Source organism: Oryza sativa, chromosome 6, assembly GCF_034140825.1.
Source record: "Oryza sativa Japonica Group chromosome 6, ASM3414082v1".
NCBI classification, from domain to species: domain Eukaryota; kingdom Viridiplantae; phylum Streptophyta; class Magnoliopsida; order Poales; family Poaceae; genus Oryza; species Oryza sativa.
The window spans coordinates 17270174-17296701 of NC_089040.1; the positions used below are offsets into that span (position 1 = coordinate 17270174).

Below are 26528 nucleotides of genomic sequence, written 5' to 3' on the forward strand. Positions count from 1 at the left end.
TTGCCAACCACTAAGATAATCAGAGATTCCATCCCTTTCTTAGTTTCCTTAGAGACAACTCTGACCACTTGGGGCCACTAGCTAGAGAATCGCCTTGAGGAGGGTTGACGTGCTCAAACCGCCATGCCTTTCTTTTTCATAATTAGATACCATACTTGACGAGCGAAGACACAAGATACATGGATGCCTGTATTATCTCCTCCTGTTGATCACAGAGAGGGCAAACGTCCAGGTGTGACATACCAAACTTCTCAAGGCGATCCAATGTCCAACATTGGTTATTCACCACCAACCACAAAAAGAACTTACACTTAATGGGCGCCCAAGTCATCCATATTCTCTTTCATGGGGCAAATTTTATCGACCAAATGAAATAGGTGTGGTAAGCAGACTTGCTTGTGTAATTTCCTGTCTCCGAAAACTTCAAAGTGTGTTGGTCAGGGACATCCTGTTGTAGGATCAATCCATCAACCAAGTCCCATAGTTGCAGGTACTCTACTAACACTTGTACAAAGAGGCTTCCAATAATGTCACAAATCCATCTTCTCTTTGCTAGAGCGAATTCCATCCTTGAACTTCCTTTCTTCCAATTTTTTCGGGGAATACAAAAAATACTTGCATATCATTGCATTAAGAGACAAATCTTTCACTTTTCACCCTTCAGCTATCAAAGCCATTTGTATTCAACAATACAATGGTTCTTGAATGGTTTTAACATACAGGCAGCCATGTGAACGGTTCTAGTTTAGGTGGAACTTAATTTGTCCATATAATTTTTAAAACTATTTAATGAATTAAATATTTATACATTCCATAATATCGAAATATACGCCCCAATCATTTTGAAAGGAATAAAATTTTCTAGGATGAGTAGACGTTGATGCTGTTAATTGTAATCGGAAAAGGACTAGTTCACAAGTTTGACCATCCATGAAAGACTGAAAATCAATCCTAAACATAAAATCTATACAACATTCAAGAACGAACTACTCAAAACCCTGCACTTTCAAGCAGCTCTATTATAAAATGTGTATGTACTAGCTTACACAAAACTGAAACAGACTACGCCATATAAGGTTGAGTCACATGAATTTAGTATTATTAATACAATTCTCAGAGGAGGCATGTAATAAACAAAATGTAGTTTTCAGTACGACACTTATTTAAGAACAACCAGTTATTCAAAGTGCTTTATTATAGGAAATGGTGATGATATTTGGAGGAAGCAAAATCTTATGTAAATAAACCTTGGCACAATTGTTCCGAGCATTTTTCCAGTTAATCTCATTATATGGTACACTGTAGAGCTCCTCTCTTATTTCCAATATCGTTGGTGTAATTGCCCCAACAAACTTCTTACCATAAAGATAAGCCATTGGCATATAAACCAAACGACAGAAGCACCAGAATCGCCCTGTGGAAAAGAATGTTTACATCAGTAAGAAAAATTATTGCAACGACAGTCTTATATAATATGCTGTTGAAGAAGCCATAGTTCAGGAATGATGGAAAAGCACCAACATGTCCCTTGAGAAAAACGAAATGTACCTGGGTGAATTGGAAGAAAATGTGGTACAAGCCACAATTCAGGAATGATGGCATTATTTCCAGACCAATCATACAAACCAATCACCTTCAGAATATATGAATAGCTTGCATTAACCCTTTCATCATACAACTTGATAAACTACAGATAATGAAGATAAGTGCGAACCAAATAATGGGAACTAATATTTGTAATGACGGATTTCACTGGACAAATAAGGTGAAATGAATAGCAAGCTAAAATATGGTAGGTAAAATAAGAACAAGTTACTAGAATGTTATATTATAAATTCAATCGTTACTAGATTTATTTAGAGAATTATCTTTTATATTGATTTATTTTATCATGTATTGCTAAAACAGGGGCTGAATAGTGCCCTAGCTCCAATAAACATATTAATGTATTTAAAGAAATGGATAGTACTAATCGAAATTTATGATTTTATTTATCCCGTGATAATTCGAATGAAACTTGTTTTGATTACAAAGACCATCCAATTCAAATCGTTTTAACAAAGTTTGATCAGAATGGTAATTTATTAACAAGCTAGCACATGATGCATACCAAATGTTCAGCTCAAAAGGGTGTTTCCTGGTTGAAATTGATACTCCCTCCGGTTTTTAATATATGACACCATTTACTTTTGGGCGTACATTTGATAAGCAGACAGTGTACATAATGCAGACATCAACACATGAGGTGTTGTCTTGTCTTATATATCGAACCTAGCCAACACGCCTCTATCCACGCAATCATATGGAAAATAATAGTATTATTCATTTTTGTATTAATGTCATACCGACAACCATATCTTTCCCCACTGTGGTACTGCAGCTGCACTCCCACGGGATATAATCCAAGCACGCCCTTTGGTTAGTGCATCAATACTCCTCTCCTGACCAAGAAGTCGTAAGGTCACATAGTTTTAAGCAAGACCCAAACATGGTACTCGGTCCCAAAACTTGTGTGCCCCAACTGCCATCTTCATTCTACATGGATTATATTCCATACAGAATATTCATTTTTTTTCAATGCCATAAGCTAATGAAATTTGAATTTAAAGAATTACTGTTGGTATGCCTGATGGTTGTAGATATAGCGACATATCTCACGGCGATGTTCAGATGAGAGAACAGCATCAAGTGATCCAGTGATATAGAGAGCAAATATCTGAAAGAAATTCATCGGCCCCACATATAGATCAATTTTGTAATTTAATTTCATGATAAGTATTCAATTGAAACCAAAAATTAAATTGAAGTCTATGACAGCTGCTACCATTTAATCTTCCAGGCATAAATCAAATAAATATCCTGTTGATACAAATGTCATGTCTACTTCAAGTACCATGCAATGAAGTTATGATATAAATATAATTCCTAGGTCACATGTCTGCTCAGTTCATTCTTCTTAAAAAATAATGGCCCATAGTCACTTACTATTTATCCTAGTAATATCCACTAACGCAGTGAAATTCATTTGAAGGAAATGAAGCCTAGCAATGATGAATAATGCAATAGAAATGGATATATACCAAGATAGGCATAATGAACATAATTCCACTGAAATCGCCAGGCCAATGTCCATCATGTGCTTGCAGAGAAGAATGTTGAGTAAGAGCCCGCCTCAGTGATGCCAATATAATCTGTTCTGTGACTTGAGTACTATCGACAAGTTTACTGGCTGGAACATCCACCTGAAGGCGATTTTGTTTTGCATACTGTAACAGATGATTACACAATGTGAGAATTTTACGGTGGATTCTACAGTTAGCTCGAATTAAACCATAAATTTGTTGGTGAAAAAATAATAATAAAAAAACAACAGAAGTAAAAAAGTAGCAGTATCTAAAAGTTAGAGCTAGAATTACCATGGGGGTACACAAGAGAATCTGAATAGGGAAGATGCAACTACTTCTGCGAAGATGTGTGGCTGCAATTGTGGAGACCATTTTTCTACATATCTCACTCCTATATGGAGTATTACAGTTCAATGGTTCCACATTTTTTTTGCAATTATCTGAGCCCCTTTGAGCAAGGGGCCAGATCGGAGCGGCGGCGACAGGGAAAAGGTGTTCCTAGCGCGTTGTCGATTCGGCTCCGGGAAGAGGTGAAATCAGAACATCGACGTACGAGGAGTCGAGGAACTCAAACGGCGTCGTCGGCTTGGACAGAGTACTGCCGAGGCGAGTGAGAACTTGAAGGCTCTGGGTGCCCCGTGAAAACGAGAAGGTGAGAGAGCCTAGCGAAGTGCGGCGCCGGAACGCGGCAGTGGAGCTCGGCTTGTGGGGGCGCCGGTGCTGGCCCCGCCGAGCCATCAGCGGCGTGAGAGAGGGAGGAGCACAGGGCGGTACGGCGAGCCGGCCAGGTCGGCTGGGCAACGCGTCGAGGAAGCTGGCGGCAAGAGAAGACGAGAGGAGAGAAGGATGGAGCTGGAGGAAGAGCACAGGGGATAGGCTCGGGTCGGGTGGGCTGTGTAGCCTGTGGGCCAGTGAATCCATGTGTTGGGCCGAGGCCGAGAGGGCCTGTGAAAACGAACAATTCATATTGTTTACGGAACTTGGAATAAGTTCACTTAAGGTCCTTAACTTTACAGTGAGTTCGATGTTCACACGTAAAACCACATACCCCAGATTACAAAACCAGTCCATTGGCAGAATTGTCTCCGATTTTGGCTCATGTGGCGGGAAGTCTACTGCGCGAACGTGCGCGAGACTCCGAAGACGCGAACGGGTCAGGCAGGTTAGGATCAACACACGTGGCAATGCGCGACAGGCAGGTGCGGTCGTTTTTCTGTTCCTAGTTTCCCGTTTTTTCTTTTTACGTGATTCTTTTTGAACTTCCTGTTGTCCTTTTTTTACGTTAATTCTCCCGTATATAGGTATATATGAATTCTCTGTTTTCCCATTCTTTTTTTCTTAAATTACTTTTTTTTTCTTTATAGTCATTTTTTAGATTTTTTAATGGAAACTTTTTTATATGTAGTATTTTCATGGACCTCTCTACAAGTATACTTTCTATATAAAAACTTTCTATATATAGATTTTATTTGTATAAACTTTCTATATATAGACTTTATGTATATAATCTTTATATATAGAGATTTTATGTATATACACTTTATATTATAGACTTTTTTTTATAAACTTTATATTATGAATTATATTTGCATGTATAAATTTCAGTACAAATAAAAAATCTAAGCATCACCGGATTTTTTTTAAGAAATAAAATCTAATCTGAACAATTTCATAATAGGGAAAAGCGATTGGTTGGTCGCTAACTGAAATAACAAAATACTATATACAAGCTTAAACAGAACAGTCATTAGAACGAAAAACTACAAAACCTATTAAACCGTTCACAAGATGCGAACATTCGAGGATTAGACCCTCCGCTGATGTGGTGCTTATGTGGCTCCTTTGACTAGGTCTTCGTTCCACGTGACACTTACGTGCAGTTTGATTTGAAAAATACATGGGCCACATGTCAGTTACATTAGAAAATAATTAAATGATGATGGGCCCACATATCAATAATACAACAGTGCCTTCCTCCTCTCCCCTCTCTTCTCCAAGTCTCTGCATAGAACTGACGCGGTGACGGTCGAGACATCACTGAGCTCGAATGCCGCTGGGAGGTCTAGGGACCTCCGCTCCTGCCTCGCAACCGTGGGCCTCCTCCACTTCCACTCGTCCTCTGCGGATTCACCGTCGACATCTGAATGAGGTTGTGCTCGACCATAGAGCCGCTATCTTGCTCATCTCCCGTGCTTGGAGACGGTGATGAGCGCGACGGAAGTGGTGTCGGCAGCAGTGGTTTGGATTTGGAGGAGCTCACCTGCCTCCCTGCCTGCTCCCTTTCTGTGCGCGCTCACCGGCCTCCCCGCCTCATCCTTCTCGGCTCGCTCAGACCGGCTGCTACACTCCCGACTAATGCCGCATGCCGCTCCTCTCCTGCCCTGTCGCCGAAGGAGACGACGAGCCGGGCGCTGGTGGAAGCGGGCTAAGCGGCGGCGGGCAATACAGCGTGCACATACGCCATTTCTCGCGCCTCCTCCTTAAAGCGGCAGTCGTCGATGTTGGAGCCCCCTCCTCGCCGGTCGCTGACATCAACCACTGACGACCACCACCACAGCCATGCGCGGGCAAGAGAGAGGAAGGGGACATCCGAAGCCGGCCACATCTAGCGCATATCCGCCGCTCAGGCTAGCACCTCCAATCTCTCCTCCGCCACTCTAGGGAAAGAGGAGGGGAAGAGGGGACAAGAAGAGAATAAGATAGAGAAGAGCGAGGATGCCACTCTAGGCATAGGGAAAGAGGAGGGGGAAGAGGGGACAAGAAGAGAATGAGATAGAGAAGAGCAAGGATGAGGTGGAGAAAGTGGGTCCCACTATTTTTAGTATTATTGTTTGAGTAATATTTGGGTCTACATATTTTGTTTTAATTTTTAATTGTTAAATTTTGTTTCATGTGACACGTCAAACTGACCGGAGTCAAATTAGCCACGTAAAAAAGGCGGTGCTGATAGCCTCCATCAGCAGATCCAGAAGGCGGCCGTCGTTCCCGAGGTGAAGTCAATCATTGCTGCGGAACAGGTATAAATGAATTGGAGCTAGTAGTGGGTTATACTATTAAACTTGCTCTGATGCCCCCGTCTTGTGCACCCACCACCTCTGAAGTAATGATGCTGGACCCTCATGATGGATTTAAGTGGTCGCGCACCGTCCCTTCTCCCGAGCCAGCGAGTAGCCACGCGGCTGGATCGCCGGCTTCTTTGAATTTCACTATTAGAAAAAGCATTTTTGCAGGTGGCCAAAACTAATTTTTCTAGGCTAGAGGGAGAACCGCTTGCAGCACAACAACTGCGAAAATCATCGATTTTCACAGTCGGGGCAATGGCCCGCCTGCGAAAATGCAATGAACAAAAAAAAAATCGCCGCACACTCCTCCGCGCTGCCGCCGCCCTCCCCCGACTGGATCTGGGAGGGGAGGGGAGGGGAGCCGCGCCGGTAGCCGCCGCCGCCCCGACCGTCGTCGTTGTCGCGTCCCCGCGCCATGGTCGTCGACGCCACCCCCGCCAACCTCCCCACTCCCTCCTCCAGCCAGATCTGGGAGGGAGGGGGGAAGGGAGCTACCGTCATCGCTGCCGTCGCCCCCGCCGGCCTCCCCCCTCCCTCCTCCGGCCAGATCTGCGAGGGAGGGAGGGAGGGGAGACGCCGCCTGCCGCCCCGCGCCGCCGCAGTGTTGAGGGAGAGGAGAGGAGAGGAGACTTGAGTGTTGAGAGAGAGAGAGAGAGAGTTGAGAGGAAATGAGTGGTGGGAGGGGTGGGAGGAAAAGATAAGGGTAGACTTTTTTTTTTGGTAGGTACGATTTTTGCAGGCGGACCACATAAGGTTCGCCTATGAAAATAGATTTTCTCAGGCACCGCTTAAGTGGCAGCAAACTTCACCCTGATTTATATTTTTGTAGGCGGTTATTTGGCTCTCAGGGTCATGTTCGCCTGCGAAAAAAAGACCCCACGTCGGGAAAAATGTTTTTTCTAGTAGTGTTTCCCTTGGTAAGGTTTTTGAAGCTTCAAATTTGATTGTAGAATGTTTGGGAAAATGTAGATTTAGGCCCGTTTGGATTCAAGGACTAAATTTTAGTCCCTGCCACACTCGGATGTTTAGATACTAATTAGAAGTATTAAACATAGACTAATGACAAAACCTATTCCATAACCCTGGACTAATTCGCGAGACGAATCTATTGAGCCTAATTAATCTATGATTAGCCTATGTGATGCTACAGTAAACATGTGCTAAGTATGGATTAATTATGCTTAAAAAATTTGTCTTGCGAATTAGCTCACATTTATACAATTAGTTTTGTTATTAGTCTACATTTAGTATTTCTAATTATTGTCTAATTATCCGATGTGGTGGGGAGTACTAAAATTTAATCTCTGATCCAAACACCAGCTCAGTAGCTTTTGCTTTTGGTGTGTTCCACGAATCAACTTTTTTTGTCAAAATATCATTGAATTTTGAGCAATATAGTGCCTAAACGGTGGCTGATTTATATATTTGCTTTACAGAGTATATAGACGGGCATACAAGGTAAATTGGCGTAAATTATATGGTTGTGAATTGGCAGCATTTTAATCTGGTTGTGCAATGATTATATAATTTATATTACAAGGTTTTTCATTTTTTTAGGTTTATACTATTTGGTTTTTTTGATGTTTCTGCTCTTCATCTCTAGCTTCCGCGGCATGCGTTTATTAGCAAGAGATTGTGGTACCTAATTTGGTTATGCTCATGCAGTTATGTCATCAACATTGGAGATATTTGGCTTGACTTGGTGAAATCAATACTAACTTGCTTCGTTGGATTAATGTACCAGAAGAGTGGAGGTGCGGACTGAGGAGTTTGTTTGATATCCCTTAATTATTGAATTAGCACTACGCCAGAACTTCAAAATTCCTGTTTGTTCAAGACACACCTATATGTAAACACTATTGAATCCTCATTGATTTGTTATGTTTTCCAGGTCAGCTGAGCAAGCGCATGCTGGGCATTATCACCGGCCCCTCATTATTGATCAGCGCAATTAAACATGCTGGCCATTTAGCAAAGGTTTGCAGTTGAATTTTAGTCTACTCGGCCGGATCCACACTAAACTTATTAGCTGCTACTCCCTCCGTTACAATATAAGACACAACCACCCTTAACCTAAATACCAAGAAACAATTATTATCATCTTCTAGTTTGGATCACCCTAATAAATATAATACATGCATTCAATAGAACTAGAGATCTTAAGGGTGGAGGATTTAAAAAAGTAATAATTTAATGGAGAAAAGGTCCTAGTTAATTGTATGCATGTATGCATATCTTATATTATGGAACATTAAAAAAAGTAGTTGTACCTTAGAGCAAGGCTAACAGTACAGCTCGCTGTTGGCTGCAAAATAACCACATCATCCTACTACAGCCAATTACAAAAGCTAATCATGACAATAATGGACTGTATATACATCTCTACACACTTCCCATAGCTAGCTTTGATTTTTCTAATCTTCAATTGAATGCTGTAATTGAAGCAACGGAACATTGGGAGTAGTGTACAGCCGGGCTGCAAATTAGTCGCCAACCTGCTATCTTTCTCTTCCCTTTATCCCTCCAGCTCCCTCTGGAATCTACGTGGAGTCCGTATCGCTGGCTCATGAGGATTATTGTACTTGCTCTTATATTATAGAACGGATGGAGTATTTCAGTGGTGGGAACCGGTAGAGTCATGAGCATATGTTTATTGCAAGATGCTTGTCCCATGTTTATAGTGTACTCCCTCCATTCCAAATTGATCTACATATTTCATAGGTACATCAAGACCAAAAAAAGCTATTAACTCTCTTATACTATATTTACTCTAGCAACAAACTCAATGCATGCAACATTCCCACTATTTCCTAGCCAATAACAAATCAAGATATTGCATGTGGGTTATAAATACTTATGTGCATGGATGCATGCATCAATGTCTATTTACTCCAATGCACAAATAACAAATAGACCTAATGAATGAACATAAATATGTAGATCATGTAGGAATAACCTAAAAAAAACTATATGTAGATCAATTTGGAATGGAGGGAGTATATATGTTGCGCAAGGACAATTAAGAGTGATCCCTGACGTACACTACTACAACAGAAATGATTTTTTTTGGATGAGCACCTCAATAGATTGCAGGCGAACTAAAAGTATCTGCTTCTTAAAAAATCAACCCCTATTTTTGCATAAGGCTATTTAATAGGTTTGCACGTAAAAAATCAATTTTCGCATACGGGTCTCTTAATATATCCGCATGTAAAAATGGGGGTATTTTCGCATGCGGGCCCGTTAAGTGACCCGCATGGAAAAACCACGGTTCCTAATCCAACTCCTTTTTTATTCTCCACTCCTCTCTACCCTGGCCCACTCCTCCTCTCCCCCAGTACTCCTCACTCCAGCCTCCTCCACCTTCTCCCCCAGCCTCCTCCTCTCCCATCTCCTCCCTCCCGATGGTGGGCACCAATGGAGGCAGTTGCCATGCTTGGTGTGCTCGACGGCGACGGCGGTGGCAGCGGGTGTGGGTTTGGCTACGGCGACAGTGACGGCCCCCTTGGCCCTCCCCCGTGCATATCCGGCAATGAGCTCGAGCGGTAGGCCGACAGCGGTCTTGAGCGGGAGGTAGTGGGCGTGGGGCACGATGGCGGCGAGCGGCACGGTGGCGGTAGGCATGGGCTCCGGCGGCGGCGGCAGTGTGGATCCGGCCTACACACGAGCAAATCCGCCACCGCCGACGATGGAAGGTGCAGATCCATCGGTGGCGGAGACCGGAGAGGCAAATCCATCGGTGGCGACGACGGTGCTAGCTGGCTAGGGTTAGTGTAGGGTAATCTTTTGATTTTTGGAATTTTTATTTTTTTTCTTTGTGATTTTCCATTTTCGCGTATGGACGGCTTGACTGAATTTTCGCATGTATGGTGTGCCACCCGCATGGAAAACTTGCTATTTTTGCATACCACCCGCATGGCAGACATGATCTAACCGCACTAAATAATCGATTTTGACCATTTGTAGTAGTGGCAGGTTACATAAACAATGAACAAAATGCTTATGGAATTTACATGACAATGACCAAAAGATTACCGCAATTGCATGACATGATTTTTTTGCTTGCGTTGCTGGCACGTGGTGTGTCGCCACGTGAGAAAATCCAAAAAAAAAAATCATCGACAAGCTAGTATCCTAATAACAAATGTCATCAACAAACCTAATTCTTAGAAATATCATCGTACAAACGCCTACATGGCGCTTATTTACTATTTGAAACTTTTGCTCTCTCAGTCAGGTCTACATGGGGTCTACATGTTGTGCGAGCAGGGTGGGTTCTCCATACGAACTCAGATCAACATAACATTATATGAGAATTGCAGCTTTCAATGAGATCTCCACTCTCCCTCCTAGAAAAATCAACTTCCATGCATCTAGACATAGCCTACGTGCAGAAATATAGCCAGAAGTTGTTTTTTTAGAGAGGGTGTTCAATTTGATAGGTGACTTGGGTGACAACTTTTAAAGTCAAGCATCTAAAAAGGTAGTTTTTTCAGTTTTTATTGTGGCCTTGATTTTGAATTTGAATCCCATCATCTACTGCCGCTTTTGAAATCAGCACTAATATAATGACCCAATTAGTGCTGACATATTAGTACCGACTATATAAAAGCCAGTACTAGCTAATAGACGTTATATATATATATATATATATATATATATATTGACCGACACCGATGATGTGTTCAATGATATATATATATATATATATATATATATATATATATATATATATATATATATATATATATATATATATATGTGTGTATGTATGTATGTATGTATATATGTACCTGCATACGCATGAGCAGATCCTGGGCTTCCCTCCTCTCGAAGCGGCGCAGAGTAAACTCACGGCGCATCCTCTCTACCTCGGCGCGCTCCTCCGGCGTGCCGGCGTTTGGGTCGAATTCCCACACAGCTCTACCAAGAAAGCCGTTGCATGACCGCAGCCCGGGCGCCCCGCCCTCCGCGACCTTCAGCCTCCACATCCTCCGCTCGGATATCGATCCGTCCGTCGGTGAAACTGCGGAGGGTACAAAATAGTTATGCTCAAGCTCAACTTATTATCTTTTCCGAAGCTAAACTCGGCTAACTTTCGGCCCGGCGACGATGGCTGATCTATCAAGGGATTATATAGGCCGCCGTAGAGCCATGAAGATGGTTTCTGTTTTTCTGTGTAGATTAGGACCCAACGCTGGACGGAAAGCTACGTCCGGCCTACCTGGCTACCTGCCACCTACCACACGAATTTCCCTGCAAAGAAGGCTCCAATTTTCTTTTATCTTTTTTAATTTGTGAAAAGAAATTAAAAAAAACCGTGTGCTGCAACGGAAAAAAACTAAAGTTGCATAAACATATACAGATGATCAAGATTTTATTTTCATACAATCTGGACTCTTCTATGTAAAATATTCTTCACGTAGAGCTGCTAGCTAGATAACTTGTTTTAAAAAAATATTTTTGTTCTCACCTCCAGCATAAGCTATTTTTTTAAAAAAGAAAACTCACACACATCCTATTACAATTAATGGGTCAGTGGCATAACTTGTTAGTACCATTTGCATTTGCATATGACAGCTTCAATTGGCTTCGGTGATTCTAATCACCATGCAAACAAAATCTCGGTCTGTCATGCAAAGAGAATTGCAAACAATATGAGAACACCACTATGTCACCTCCCGTGCAAACTCGTCATGCAAATTTAATCATAGCTTGTCAGTCAAGCTATTTCACTCGGTCTTAGGCCGATGGATTTTACTCGGTGTCGATGATATTGTGCTTTCATTAGTTAGTCGATCAGTTTCTTTGAGACGAAAAAAACCAACAAAAGAAAATATAAAAAGAAACAGGTGGGGGAGTGAGAGGTAGGGGAGAAAATAACCAAGAAAAAAAAAGAAAAAAGAAAAGGAACGGATAGAGAAATCGTGAGGGGAGGGGGCGCCAAAGAAAAAAAAAGAAAATAAAGAGGGAGAGAGATCGGTGGAGGGAGGGAGGCGCAGGTGCGACCGGGGAGGGAATCCGTTTCTTTTTTTTAAAAAAATAGAGGGGGACATAAATAGATATGTCAGGTGGGACGGTGTTTCTCTTCAAGTACGCAAAGATAAGCTACTTTTTCAGTTTAAAATATAATAATTCTTTTATTTTAAAATATAATAACTTTTAGGTTGATTAACATATATTAAAGTTAAAAAATTAGTAAAAGATTTAAAGTGGTACCAGATCATAAGGACGGACAGAAGTCCTACGAAAGGAATGTGTATTAATTCCATTAATTTATGAGGACAATAAGTGTGCGTTTCTTGATGGGTATAATAATTGCTTGTGGTTGCCGATCGAATAATTGCTGCTGTTTACTTGTTTTTTTTAATAATGGAATTAAATCTCGGTCTTTGCTAAATAGCTACAACCAATTATTACACCAGTTCAACCAAACTCAAACTTAACAAAAACAAAGACATAAAAACACACTCCTTGCAAAACAGTAGCACACACGAGTACTAAAAAAATACAATCCTTTCAAAACATGAGCACACAAAAACTTAAAACGTCAACCTAAAAGAACACATGATTATTGAATTCTATTTGTGAATCTCTATCCAAAGTTGGCGAAAAGCTACATAACCGTTGATTCAAGATTACGGCATACAGTTTTTACTAGCTTGATATCATCATCACACTTTAATAGTTAAGCCTATGACCGGAGCCACTATGTTGCACTGAAAAGAACCTGCATATAAGATACAGAAGGTGACTTGTCAAAAACCATATCATTCCTATACAACCATATGTCCTAACAAATAACTACTAATACCTCTGTTTTAGGTTATAAGACTTTCTAACATTGCCCACATTCATACAGATGTCAATGAATATGGGCAATGCTAGAAAATCTTATAAACTAAAATAGTAGGACTACTTACGTGCCACTTGATCCCAGCGGAACGATCAGCCCGAGGAGATTCAGAATGTCAAAAGCTATTTTGGTACTTCAATAGTAACTAGTAATCGTGCACGTGCAATGCACGTTGTGATCAATATTTGAACTAAACCGAACATATTGCATCTAAATATTTTGTATACATATATACTAAAATGTTTAAAGGCAAACTTTTGCGCATATCATAGTGCTTATTATTGCTTTAGAAAATTAAAAGATAAGAAAGATATATAGCTTTTTTTTCTAATACTTTACACAATCATTAACCCAACCAACTAATTTTATTTCTGAGTAAATTGCATCGTCAGTACACGAACTTGTTAGGTGGGTGCAATCGAGTGCACAAACTTGTAAAATGCTCGTTTTGGTGCATAAACTTGTGTGGTGCGTGTGGGGGAAGTCAAAAATGACACTACATGACTAATCTTATTGATTTAGGGGCTGATTAGGATACTATGTAAACATATATATGAGAAGGTTGCCATTAGACATACACCTATTCAATAAAATATAGAATATGATTTAGTGATATTAGAAAAAGATTAAAAAAATCGAGCACTGATATAAGGGTTAGAAACATATGAAATTCATCATTTCAATGATGAAGGATAAATTAGAGACTAAATTTATAAATATTGCATGTCTTATGCATACTCACTATACGTATGTACGTCACATCCTAATCAACGTTAACTTCATAAAATTAATATTGCCAAGTTATTTTGGTCCTTGTTCATACGAACTAGACAAGTTTGTGTACTAAAACGAGCATTTTACAAGTTTATATACTAAATTACACCCACCTAACAAGTTTGTGTACCACCAATGCAATTTACTCTTTATTTCCAAATATAAAAATTAAAATAACAGAAGAGGAAGATGCATATCTTCGACCAGTGACCAAGAAACATATGGAAAGATGGCAAATGCCACAAAACCAAACCTGTGAACCAGTTGCCAGTTAATGCAATATATATGCGACTGTAATAAGGACAACAGTTTCTCTTGCATACCAATTTATACAATAAATCCAATAAGACTTGAATATTGAGCAATCCAATTAATCAACTTTGCTTAAATAATTTTGTAACAACAAAGAAACAAAAAAAATCCTCAAATGATGATCCTTGTTTTCAATCCTTTGTTATTACATGGTAGATACAGGAACAATACTACAATAGTACATGGACAACCAAAGTCCAAGAAGTATCCATAGTTCTCATGAGCTCTAGGTTTTCTGCCATTATTCCACCAACTTGCACTTTTGACCATGTTCAATGTCGTCTACTTCGAACAATAGAGTTGCTCCTCCCTAATATTTGAGAACAATAGAGTTGCCCCATTCGCCGCGGCCGGAGGGTCGTCCTCTTCCGCCGCTGCGTGCCGCTGCAGTCCACCGCTGCAATCGTCCACTAGAAGGGATACCATCATCTCAATCGGGCGGTAAACCCCATCTCAATCGGGTATGGCGTCCGTCACAGGCTAGAAGTCACAGATGTGAAGAGTTATCTCAATTGGGCAAACGACCGTCACGGATGAATCTATCTCAATCGGGCCACAACTAGCGCCCGTCACAGATGACGGGCATTAACTATGGCTATAGTTAATGTCCATCACAGATGAGCATATAATCCAAAAAAGCCCGTCACAGATGACGGGCATTAACTATGGCTATAGTTAATGCCCGTCACAAATGAGTATAATCCTAAAATTGCTCCAGACCAAGCACGCTTAACATCAATGTTTTTTGGAGATTGGCTTCCGGAAAAGTAGTTGTAATTTGTTGGTATGAGTATTCTATTAATCCTATTAAGCCCTAGGCCAGGATGTCAAATTGGGGTTATTAAATGAATTCAAATGGAAAAGTCACCAAAACCATAGTTGTAGAACTCATCGAGGTGTAAAATTTTTATTTTGGTCATTTCTCCATCTGACTCTATTTAAACAATTTGAAATTTGAAATTCAAATTTTGAAAAGTTCAAATAGAATTTTAGATCAGGGAACAACTTCAACTGAAAAAATCATCAACAACAAAGTTGTATAACTCATCAAGATCTATAACTTTTATTTTGGTCATTTTTCTATATAACATTTTTTGAACCGTTTGAATTTGAATTTGAAAATATGACAACTTTAAACAACATTTTCAAATATTAAATGATATCAACTGAAAAAGTCATCAACAACAAAATTGAATAACTCATCAAGATCTAAAACTTTTATTTTGGTCATTTCTTCATACGACAAAGTGATAGTAACATTGTTCACAAAACTGACATATCTCTTATCTGGTTTTATAAACTATAACACATATATGTAAAATTTGTGAATAATATTACTAACATTTCATCGGATCAAGAAATAACAAAAATAAAAGTTTTAGATCTTGATGAGTTATTCAACTTTGTTGTTGATGACCTTTTCAATTGAAATCATTTAGTATTTGAAAATGTTGTTTGAAGTTGTCATATTTTCAAATTCAAATTCAAACTGTTCAAAAAAATATTATACAGAAAAATGAACAAACTAAAAGTTGTAAATCTTGATAAGTTATACAACTTTGTTGGTGACATTTTTTCCATTTGAAATCATTTACTACCCGTAAAATTGTTTTGACTCATAAAATGAATTATTATACTGCACTTAATTATTTTGCTATAGTCAACTTACAAATATAAACATTTCATATGAAAAATGGAAAAATAGTCATCGGTGACGGGCTTTAGTTAATGCCCGATAGAGATTAAGTATATAGCCCGTCACTGATGAGTCATCTCAAACGGGCCTCAAGTTATGGCCCGTCACGGATGATGGTCATCTATGACGTGCCACGACTTGAGGCCCGTTTGAGATATGGAATGTTATCTCAATCGGGCCTAAAGTTGGTGCCCGTCACAGATGATGGTCATCTGTGACGGGCCGCAACTTTAGGCCTGTTTGAGATATGGAATGTTATCTCAATCGGGCCTAAAATTGGTGCCCGTCACAGATGGACCCGTTTGAGATATGGAATGTTATCTTAATCGGGCCTAAACTACGGCCCGTCACTGATAGGTGTCATCCGTGATGGGCTTAAGTTTTATGCCCATCTAACATGTCTGTGCGACCATATCTCAATCGGGCACTTTTCGGCCCGATTGAGATGACTTCCTTGTGACGGCCCGCTATTTCTAAGCATATTAGAGCCCGTCACAGATAGAAGGATCTGTACTAGTGGTGCCCTTCCACCGCCGCTGGCACCGCAGTCCACCGCTGTGACCGCCGGAGCCGAGGTCTTCCCCATCCGCCGCCGCTGCAGTCAAGCGCAGACCCCGACGGAGCCGAGGTCTTCCACATCCGCCGCAGTCCAGCGCTGCCCCCTGATAGAGCCGAGGTCATCCCCAGCCGCCACCGCACTCCAAAAAAGGTGATTTTTCACGTGCAAAGCACGTCAATATATATTGAATGAAGTACATTTTTTTTGATAACTGGCAAATTGAATCACCTTTTCCGTCGAGCGCGCGCGAGCAAACGCCGCCGAGATCATCGCCGCTCTCGTCGCCTTTTCCGTCACTCTCATCTCCGCATCTCTCGCCAAATCCCTGAATGAAGTACATATTATTCTTGTTAGTTCACATTAACAATGGAGAGAAACATATATTCAGCTTGAACCAAAATTTTGAGACTTATATGGAAAAAGGCATTAAGTAAAATAATATGGAAATTTCGAAAGGGTCAGTTTCGCTGTACATTATTGACTAAACAGATAGCTGAAAATTTCCTAACAGAACTTATACATTTTGAGACTTTTAGTAAACTAAAGAAAAATGTGATATTTGATGCATGAATTCAGAAAGAGAGAACCAATCTGTAAAATAGAAGCTACTGGGAATGAATATTAACACGTCTACTGTCTAGAAGTGAGTAGTTTTGAGCAGAGGAGTGAAATTTGAGCAGATGGTGATCAATTGCACTCATGTTTTGTGCTTTGATCAAATCAGTTCATGCAATTACATTCTTTTATGGGAAAATTTGAACCATGCCACACAAATTGCAAAATTTGTGATATGTCATCCTAACCCACAAGTCATTGACTCATGTGGGTCCTACATGTCATTGAGATACGGGTGGCATATCTTAAATTTTACAAAATTAGGGTGGCATGGTTCCAACAAACCTTCTTTTATTACATTTGCATCACCTTATGTTATCGTCTTCAGAAAGCACTTTTTATTAGGAGAAGGACAACCGAATAATTCTCATAAAGGGAAAACAAATGAAATTTGAAGGTAGAAGAACTAAGGATAATAACCACCTCATCAATTTCAGTATAAGAAAAACTAAATCTATGCAATATGGTCATTTGCTGGGTAAAAAGGAACGGTTAATCTGACCCAGCTACAGGACAATTATCAAGATCAAGGATGAAAAATGTAAAAAAAAAATTATAGAAATATAGTTGCCTACCGACAGGATAATGGTGGCAAGCGAGAGAATCTTGTCCAATTCTTGGTACCAGTTCATCGAGTGAGCACATGTTCCTATTGTACAATGGATCAACCTAGGACTAATCAGCTGGACTGAACAAAGGTTAGAGATGGAGTACAGCTGAATAAAATCTAGTTAAAGGGTATAAGTTAATCATCATTGATTAGTATTTAAAACAACCATTGAACTTGACTCCGATTCACTATGGAGAGGCAAACTAACTGAATAAGTTTCGGGTGAAGGTACAAAGGAAAATGGTACATACATGATTTATTTTCCAAGTTGAAGATCCACATGAGCAGCAGAACATTGTTTAGAAGGAAGACTGTAGGTACCACATCACCATAAAACCTTCTCTGCACTTATGAAATAACCAAGGATGAAAATAAGGCTAGCAGAACATTACTACAGTCTATATCAATCAAATAATACTTGACTGAGATTATTTCAAGTAGTATCTTTGGACAATGTAGAAGCTTGTGCAGGGGAAAACTCAGATGGAACGAAGTTGGTGGAGGATGACCAAGAACCTGCTTTTGTGTGGAATTGAAGCATTTCCAAGTTTATGCATGTGCAATGCACGTTTCACATGGTTTATCACACAAAATATTAAATACACTGGAATTTATCATGTTTGCCCATAATATACATCATACTAAACATACCCGTTTAAGAAATGTACCCTAACGTGATATGGTATCCTTTCGGTATCCTTTCTGTAAAAGTGAAAAGTACTCAAGTTACAAAATGTATACAACTTGCCATAACTTGACAAATGATTGAAAGGTTCAAAGCAAAAGAGTTATGTATTTCAGTGATTTTCAAGAGAGAACCATTATATAATTTCAAGAGAACACTATCGAACTAAAAGAAAATAACTCCAATATGTATATATGAAGAAAAGAACAGAATTATGTATATTCAAATGGATATGTCTGTCCATCACCAGTTCAATTTTATATAAAAAAAGGGTCCTACTGTTTCATGAATTGTTTGGCAGTCAACAAGAAAGACCTAGACATGCATGAATGAACTCATATATATATAAAGGAAAAGGAACCATATGTGATTGACCGTGGTCAGAATGGACGACCATTTCATGTGATTCCACTATTTTGTCCATGTGTAGCAAATGCATAATCCACCCAAAAAATTGTATACTATCAGCCTTTTGCAATTGTAACTTCCTGAAATTAGTGTTCTGGCATTTGCACTTAAATATCACACAAATAACGCTCAACAAACGTATTAAAAATCATGTATGTCCTGTGGCAAGAAGCTCAAGTTGACAACATAAATATATGATCTGGGTAGAAGGGAGATTATACCAGGGTGTGAAAAACCGCCGGTAACCGCGCGGTTACCGCGGTTACCGCCCGTACCGCGGGGGTACGGTTACCCGTACCGCGCGGTACGGTTTAATAAAATTCGTCCAAATTCAAAAATTTTAAAAAAAAAGAAAAAAATCAAAAAAAATAGTGAAGGTAGTGCTTGATTTATAGTGTTTTATGGTGAAGAAATTTCTCAAAAAAGAGTAATATTTATTCAAATTTGAGAGCAAAACGGAGAATAAATTTGAAAATTGGAAAAAGAAAAAAAAATGGGCCGGCCCGTTACTGTGCAACCCATTACACATCGCGCGGTAACCGCGCCAAACCGCGTGGTTACCGCGTCAAACCGCGCGGTAACCGCGCCAAACCGCGCGGTTTGCCCGAATTTTTGAATTCAAATTTCGATTTGTAAATTTGTCGCGGTTTTGCGCGGTTACCGCGGTTACCGCCGGTAACCGCCGTACCGCCGGGTGGCGGTAACCGGGCCCCCGGCGGTTTTTGAAACCCTGGATTATACACAACTTGATGAACAGCAAGAACCCAAATCGATAATGATAAAAAAAAATAGCATACCAAGTTTGTCTTTTCACCTCAGACTCAGATTTTCCACCATCTGGAACAATGGGAGCTTTAATAGATTTCACTTCTCTGAAATAGCATAGAGTTAGAAGCAGCTTTTGAGAAATTGTGAGGAACAGGGTCGTTGACCATTAGATGTGTATATCAAAGAAAACCAGAAAAAGGCAGCAAATGCAATTGCAAAGATTCAACTAAGTCTAGGAACTTCATGTGTACTTCATCTGCCGTTAACTTTTCCTCTTTGAAGTGACTGCGTGTGCATTAACAAACTTACTAATCAAAAGGTTGCATACCTGACTTATTCCAGTGTTAGAGACCCACTCAACAATGCAATTTTAGGAGTAGGAGTACCAAATCCAACACAAGGAACAACCGAGTCTGTTACAATAGTGGAGGGGTTTTGAGGTGGAAAATGGAAGGATACAAAGGCTAGTAGGTTCTACTAGCTTCTAGACAAGTAGAAGAAGAGGGAGAGTAAAGATCGACAAGGAACCAAGCCCGGTTCCAGGTCGCCGCCGCCGCCGTCGCCGCCGAGAAGCCCCTCAACCGGTTCTGTTGTTCTCTGTTCGATCTCCTCTCTGGTGCTGCTCCTGCTGTTTATATGTGCTCCTGATTTGCTTGCTTGGGCCTTGCTTTGAAAGTGGTTGACAGCCCACAGGCAGCCCATTTGGGTTCCTAACAATCTCCTCTCCTTAAATTTCGGCTTGTCCCCAAGCCGATGCAAAGTTTCACCAGAGCCACCGGGGTCCCACTGTTTATGTAGATTCTTGATAGGAACTGAACACCACATGATAACATTAAGGAAATTGTCAGAAATGTGCTCCTCTGCAGAATAAAGGTCAAGAATATGTGTCCCAGATTGAAGTGATCTTGATAGCTGACAAACAATTGTGAACTTAGCATCAACACGATCATTCTTCCAATCATTTCAGATATCCATGTCTTGAGCTTGTTCCTGATCAGTAAGTGCACAATTATTGTTTTGTGATACTGATTCAGTTTACTGCAACAGACCATGGCAAAACTTGAAGTCTTGTACTTGTCAGCAAGAGCAATACATGAGGATGGTAATGATCCTGAAGTCCACTTTTCTGTATTAATTACAGACCAATGTAGGTCCAGCATGCTGGTAAAAATCATCACTGAATGCTCCAGTAAGCTCATTGTTTCTTGTATGATTTTTCTTGTATCACTATTCCACTCCATGCTTGTGTCAAAACTGAAAGCAGCATGTCGATCACACAAAATTGTAATGCAGGCATTTGTTGATTGTGAAATTGGGAACTTAAGGACATCTCTGTGTAAACATATACCTATTTTCGAAAAGCACACCTCAAGATCAATAGTATTACCAGAGTATTTTTCACTTAAGCTGCCAATGAGCACCCTCAATAAAAACTCCAGTACTTGTACTTCAAATTTAGGAGGATTGATGTTCCTTGCCAGTAACCAGAAGAGCACACTGACTTGCAACTCAAAGAGCTCCCTGCCAACAACGAATTTCTTGGCTTCTTTTGGAGACAAGCATTTCAATAGTAGTCAAGTGCACATCTAATAGTTCTGAGAATGAGTTGAATATTGTTTCTGTTGTCGCAGAGCCTGATTTCTTTGGATTACATCCTTCAGGGATTGTAACATCAATAAATATCATAGTGGATTTCCCTTGGATGTCATCCAGCTCACTACTGATGCTTGGTACATGTCTCATTGATTTGATCATCACACTCCAAAAAATCTTATGCACTGCAACAACAAGATTCCAATCAATGTGTACTCCATCTATTGTAAACACAAGGCCAAATTTTGATGGATACGTTAGAGGCATTGGCTGAGTTGGGGGTGGCCATGGTGGCATCCAGTGTTCCACCGTCCCACAGAAATTGAATCCCGGCCATGGCGAAGGCCTTAAGTCTCTACCTCTAATCACTCCATCTGACCAAGGAGGTGGCCATGAGTTAACATCAAGAGCGTTTGTAGCCAACATGTCATGCCCAAGGAACTGCACCGAATACTTAATGGGTATTGGTGTGTTCCACTTGATGTTAGCCATCATACTTGATGAGAAAAAGTCCATGAACTGAACGGAGGTCGGAACATCCTTGAATGCATCTGTCCAGGTCTGGAACACAACCATAGCTTGACCGGTGTCACCAATGGCATCGAGGACAACCGTCAAACACTTGGTGTGCATCACCTTGGAATGGTCAGAGGTGTCGCTGTACGTGGCATCAATAGCTTCCTGAGCAGCTACCAACTCCATAGAGACAGTGGCTGTGCTAGCGTAGGTCACCTCCGCAACCATGGTGAGATTGGACTCGGTGTCGGGGATGGAGCATTTCATCGAACACATGGTGGGCGTGACCTCAAGAGAGTCCTTGGCGATGATGTAAGGGTCATGAATCTTGTCCTCACCACCCCCAAGCTCCAGGATGATCGTTGGAGTAGACCCCTCGTCGTCGTAGATGGATCTCGCTGTTCTGCTCGGGCTGCTGCCATTAGGGCACTCTGTCGAACAGGTGGTGAGCGTCACCTTGGACTGCTCATCCCCAACCAAAAACTGTAGGTCTTCAGCATTCTTCTGGATTTCAGGCATCCACAATTCTACCGCCGCCTTGAGAGACTGGTATTCAGCTCTCCTCTGATCTGCCTCCACCTGCCTCCGTTCAAACTCCTCCATCCGCCTCAAAATCAAATCCAACTTATCCTCACCTTCCATGGATGCTTGCTTAGTGAATTTGGTGGGGCTTGGTGGCTCTGATACCAGATTTGTTAGAAAACCCACTCAACAATGCAATTTCAGGAGTATGAGTACCAAATCCAACACAAGGAACAACCAAGTCTGTTACAATAGTGGAGGGGTTTTGAGGTGGAAAATGGAAGGATACAAAAGCGTGATACCAAGCCCGGTTCCAGGTCGCCGCCGCCGCCGTCGCCGCCGAGAAGCCCCTCAACCGGTTCTGTTGTTCTCTGTTCGATCTCCTCTCTGATGCTGCTCCTGCTGTTTATATGTGCTCCTGATTTGCTTGCTTGGGCCTTGCTTTGAAAGTGGTTGACAGCCCACAGGCAGCCCATTTGGGTTCCTAACATCCAGGCTGCCGCCTAGGGCCATCGAGTTGTCGGATCCGTCGCCGCCGGTGGGCCAGATCCGGCATCACGCTCTTCATCCCCTACAGTCACTCGAGCTTGGAGGAGCCAATCCGGTTGGAGGCGACGCAGATCGAGTCCTGGGGTAGCGGACGACGACCGATTGGTGATGACAGCCGACACCGAGTGATGACGACGGTTCTTGAGGCGGAGTAAGGAGGTGTTGCTGCAAACCCACACGTCGCCATCACCGGTGGTCGTGGCCGCGCGTCACTGGAGCAGCGGCAGCAGAATGTGCGTGCGGGCGCGGAAGGGGACGACCTCGGCTCCGACGGCGAAGGATGGGGAAGACCACGGGTCCGGTGGTGGCTGGGGAGGACCTGGGCTCTGGTGGGGGCAGTAGTGGAGTGCAGCGGCGGTGGCGGAAGGGACGACCTCGGCTCCAGCCGCGGTGAATGGGGAATACCACGGCTCCGAAGGTGGCTGGAGAAGAAATCGGCTCCGGCGGAGGCAGTGGTGGAGTGAGGCGGCGGCACCAGTACACGTGAGGAGGAGGAGGGAGAAGGAGCGAGTCGCGCCGGCGGGGGCAGCGGTGGATTGAGGCGGAGCGGCGCGTGGTGGCGGCAGACCGGCAGTAGCACACGCGAGGAGGAGTGTGAGTCCCGCGTGGTGGTGGTGGCAGCAAACGCGAGGAGGAGGAGCGCTCATTGTCCGTGGTCAGCGGCTCATCGCGCGAGGAGGAGCGCTCATCGGATTAGGATAGGAGAGATGCGGATGGACGGTCCGGATCAGGAGAGACGCGGATGGACGATACGGATTGATCAAGGTGATTTGGCCTGTAGGATTGGAGGGGGGCAACTCCTCCTTTTTATTTTAGTATAGATAATGAAACAAATGCATCGACTCGTATCACACTCTCAGCCATCCAGAATTACTACTCCCTCCATTCTATGTGTCCAAGTTTCTATCTTTACTAACCTTATTTTGAAAATTCTTCCAACCGGGCGACCGGCGGGGGAGCAAAAATCGGGCGCTCCCCCCGTCCACCGCGCATGTGCATGGCAGGGGTGCATGCGCGTGCGCTTCCCCCTGGCCCACCACATGTCCACACACACAACTCTATTGCAACAAATCACTCATATATTTTGGAAACCCTGTATTAAGGGAATTCGTTTCATTTTTTGTTACACCAAAAATGTTTCACTTAGTGTACTCACAATGTTTCACTATGTATAGATCTAATGTTGCAGTGAACTGAAACATTGTTTTTATATAAGGTGCAACAACGCCCGATTTAAACGATTGAAACATTTTTGATCTACCTACTAAAACAATTCCAATATACTTGGTGGAACATCGTGCAACATTTTAAAATAATAATTCAATAATAAGCTAAAAAAAATTCATCAAAATATATCCATGTGTGGTCTTGTTTTGAATATTTAATTGCAGCGAATTTAATGGTGCAATTAGATCATGATTTGGATAAATAATTTAAGAGAAAAAATAGTTTAAAGTGGTTTTCCACGCATGCGTGGCGCTGACGTCAGTGCCCGATTTTTGGACGCTTGGATCGGGCACCCGATCGGTAGTCCTCTCCACCTTATTTCGTACGCACTTAAACAGTGTACTTTTTTATAAAAATTGTCTATAGGAAAGTTGTTTTAAAAGTCATGTTAATCTATTTTTCACGTTTATTTTAGCTAATAGTATTTTGAAAGGACCTTGATGTCGCCTAAGAGGGGGTGAATAGGCGTTCCTAAAAATTATCACAACTTCATAGCATATTGGAATGATGAGAACTTTCGATTCAAATCGGAACTTCTGGTATGGGATTCGAAGTTCCGGTCTCAACCGAAAAGTTCGGCGGATAACAAAATAAGAAACTAGCTATGAACTTGTACCTCAAACAAACAAAATGTATATGAATCAAAAGGAGACAAATAAGGTATCTAAGCAAGATATAAGGTCACCAACTAAATTAATTAAGCATGTAAGTAGATCGGGTAAAAACAAGCTTAAGCACAACATGAGAGAATGCCAGAATTGGCAAACCAAGAGAGGAGACGCATGATTTGTTTCCCGAAGTTCGGATCCATGGATCCTACGTCTCCGTTGAGGAGCCACAAGGGCTGGGCCTATTTCTACCCTTTCCTCACTGTTGACGGTCGTTATCTATCAGTTTCGACCGTCAATATTACTAAAATAGGAGAGAACTAGTGATGCTTACAATGCATAAATATGATAGAATAATAAATTTCACTTGTATTAGGTCTACTAACCTTTTGCAGAGAATGACCATAAAGTGGAGGAGAATCGACGTCAACTCATATGATAAATCAATCGAACGATGTCGAGAACCAGACTTGTGTGTGAATAGGCCAAGAACTCGGAATTAACACGATGAATTAGGCCAAAATTCACAAGTCTGCGGAGTGGAGCAATAGAGGAGGCCACCAACCGAGATTGGGTTGGATTGGGCCAGCCCTAGGATCGGCTGAACCTGGTAGTCGGCCGAACCAATCCTGGCACCGTTGGATCCAGGTTTTGGGGTGGACGTCCAGGATTGCATCCCAATGACGGTGGCAGGCCAATTCGGACAATTCCCCTTCCACAACCGTCATACCTACCTCTATATAAGGAGCTCACTCTCTTCACTTCAATACACACCTCAAGCAATAGCTCTCTCATTCTTCTCAAGTTTAGTTTAGTAGTATCTAGCCGGTGGAATAGAATTAGAATAGGAATCAGTAGTCCGGACGTCTTCGGAAGAGTTCGGGTATGGCTCTAGCAGCTTTCTTTTCCTCTTTTGTAAGCTTTGTACTTTTATTAGAATACTCTTCTATATACATTTATGGTATTGAAATACTTTCCGAGTATATGAGTACCAACTTTACATTATGTTCATGTTATACTGAATATACTGCTAGCTTATCTGGGAGATGCTTTGGTGCGGGTATAGTGTTTGCATATGCAATTACTCTGTCATGACGATGATATTAGAGTAGTATCTGGTAGTTTAGATGTGGTGTCTAGATTACGGGATACCATTATTTGGGGTTATATATTACGAATGAGAGGTGGGCCGCTGATGGTGACAGCTCAATACGGGTATTCCTCCGCGCCTATATATAATTCTAAGTTAATTTCCTGGGGATGGTATTCCTCCGTATTTAGCTCCAGTTGGATGGTCATGATGGGCTGTCGCAAGGAACTCGACAGTCAGGGGTGGCTTCTCGAAGTACCAGGAGGGCATCGGATAGAGGGTATTAGCTAGTATATCAGTTTACTAGAATGTATGTATACTATGTATATTAGAAGTGTAGGAATAGATTTCCTTTCTTTTTTCCTTCCACCTAGCTTAGATTATTTATTATGAGGATGAGTAGTTAAATGCTTGTGTGTCACTCTACCCTTGGATTATCTTAACCCCTGCTTAGAATATGTTTATCACAAGTAATATATAAATTATTAGTTGAGTTTTCTCTACGTGATCTTCCCACGGGATAAAATAAATACGATACCCTTGGAATACACTCGGGTGAAATGCTACAATGGTATATCCATGCGCTTGCAGATGAACTCTGTAACCGTAATATATCAGAAGTATTTCTGCGCCATTGCTGGGAATTATATTTCTAGTAATGTCGTTAAGAAATACCAATAAGCATTTCTGGTGCCGTTGTCGGGGAAGATTCATGATAGAGATTACTTGAACTAATACTTTATATTTACCTCTATATAATCATTTTCCTTTGCAGGCTAACCTTGGCTGTTTTCACCTTTTGTTGTGAAAACAAGGTAGTGCATGACTGGTTTCAACCTGCCGGAAAACTTCAAAGAAAATCCAGAAGCTTTCTTCCGAAGGGTCAGGCCGCGAGTCGTTGCTCCGCAGAAAACTCTACCAACAGAGAAACCAGTCGTACTAGCGCCACCGAC

General features: G+C 41.5%; 1 protein-coding gene and 1 pseudogene across 16 annotated transcripts in view; both read right to left on the reverse strand.

Moving 5' to 3' along the window:
• The window catches only part of LOC4341057 (achilleol B synthase-like), a 31698-nt pseudogene extending 20386 nt beyond the window's left edge, over positions 1-11312 (reverse strand). Inside the window, exons 1-6 of the transcript XR_010742088.1 lie at positions 10981-11312; positions 3081-3266; positions 2627-2716; positions 2346-2535; positions 1549-1633; positions 1248-1414 (exon numbers count right to left, since the gene is read on the reverse strand). The product of XR_010742088.1 is annotated as an achilleol B synthase-like (transcript). The remainder of the gene's footprint in view (positions 1-1247; positions 1415-1548; positions 1634-2345; positions 2536-2626; positions 2717-3080; positions 3267-10980) is intronic.
• Positions 11313-15753: 4441 nt separating this feature from the next.
• The window catches only part of LOC107281457 (uncharacterized), a 29729-nt gene continuing 18954 nt past the window's right edge, over positions 15754-26528 (reverse strand). Inside the window, exons 1-6 of one of the 15 annotated variants that reach the window (XM_066311505.1) lie at positions 19799-23278; positions 19500-19574; positions 18261-18311; positions 17861-17951; positions 17575-17648; positions 15754-16709 (exon numbers count right to left, since the gene is read on the reverse strand). In XM_066311505.1, coding sequence (XP_066167602.1) covers positions 20980-22221 — 1242 coding nt within the window. In that variant the 5' untranslated portion in view covers positions 22222-23278 and the 3' untranslated portion in view covers positions 15754-16709; positions 17575-17648; positions 17861-17951; ... (1 more) ...; positions 19500-19574; positions 19799-20979. Of the gene's footprint in view, positions 16710-17574; positions 17688-17860; positions 19575-19798; positions 23279-26528 lie in introns of those variants that run through there. The other 14 variants (XM_066311508.1, XM_015788739.3, XM_066311504.1 and 11 more) reach the window with 14 other exon arrangements.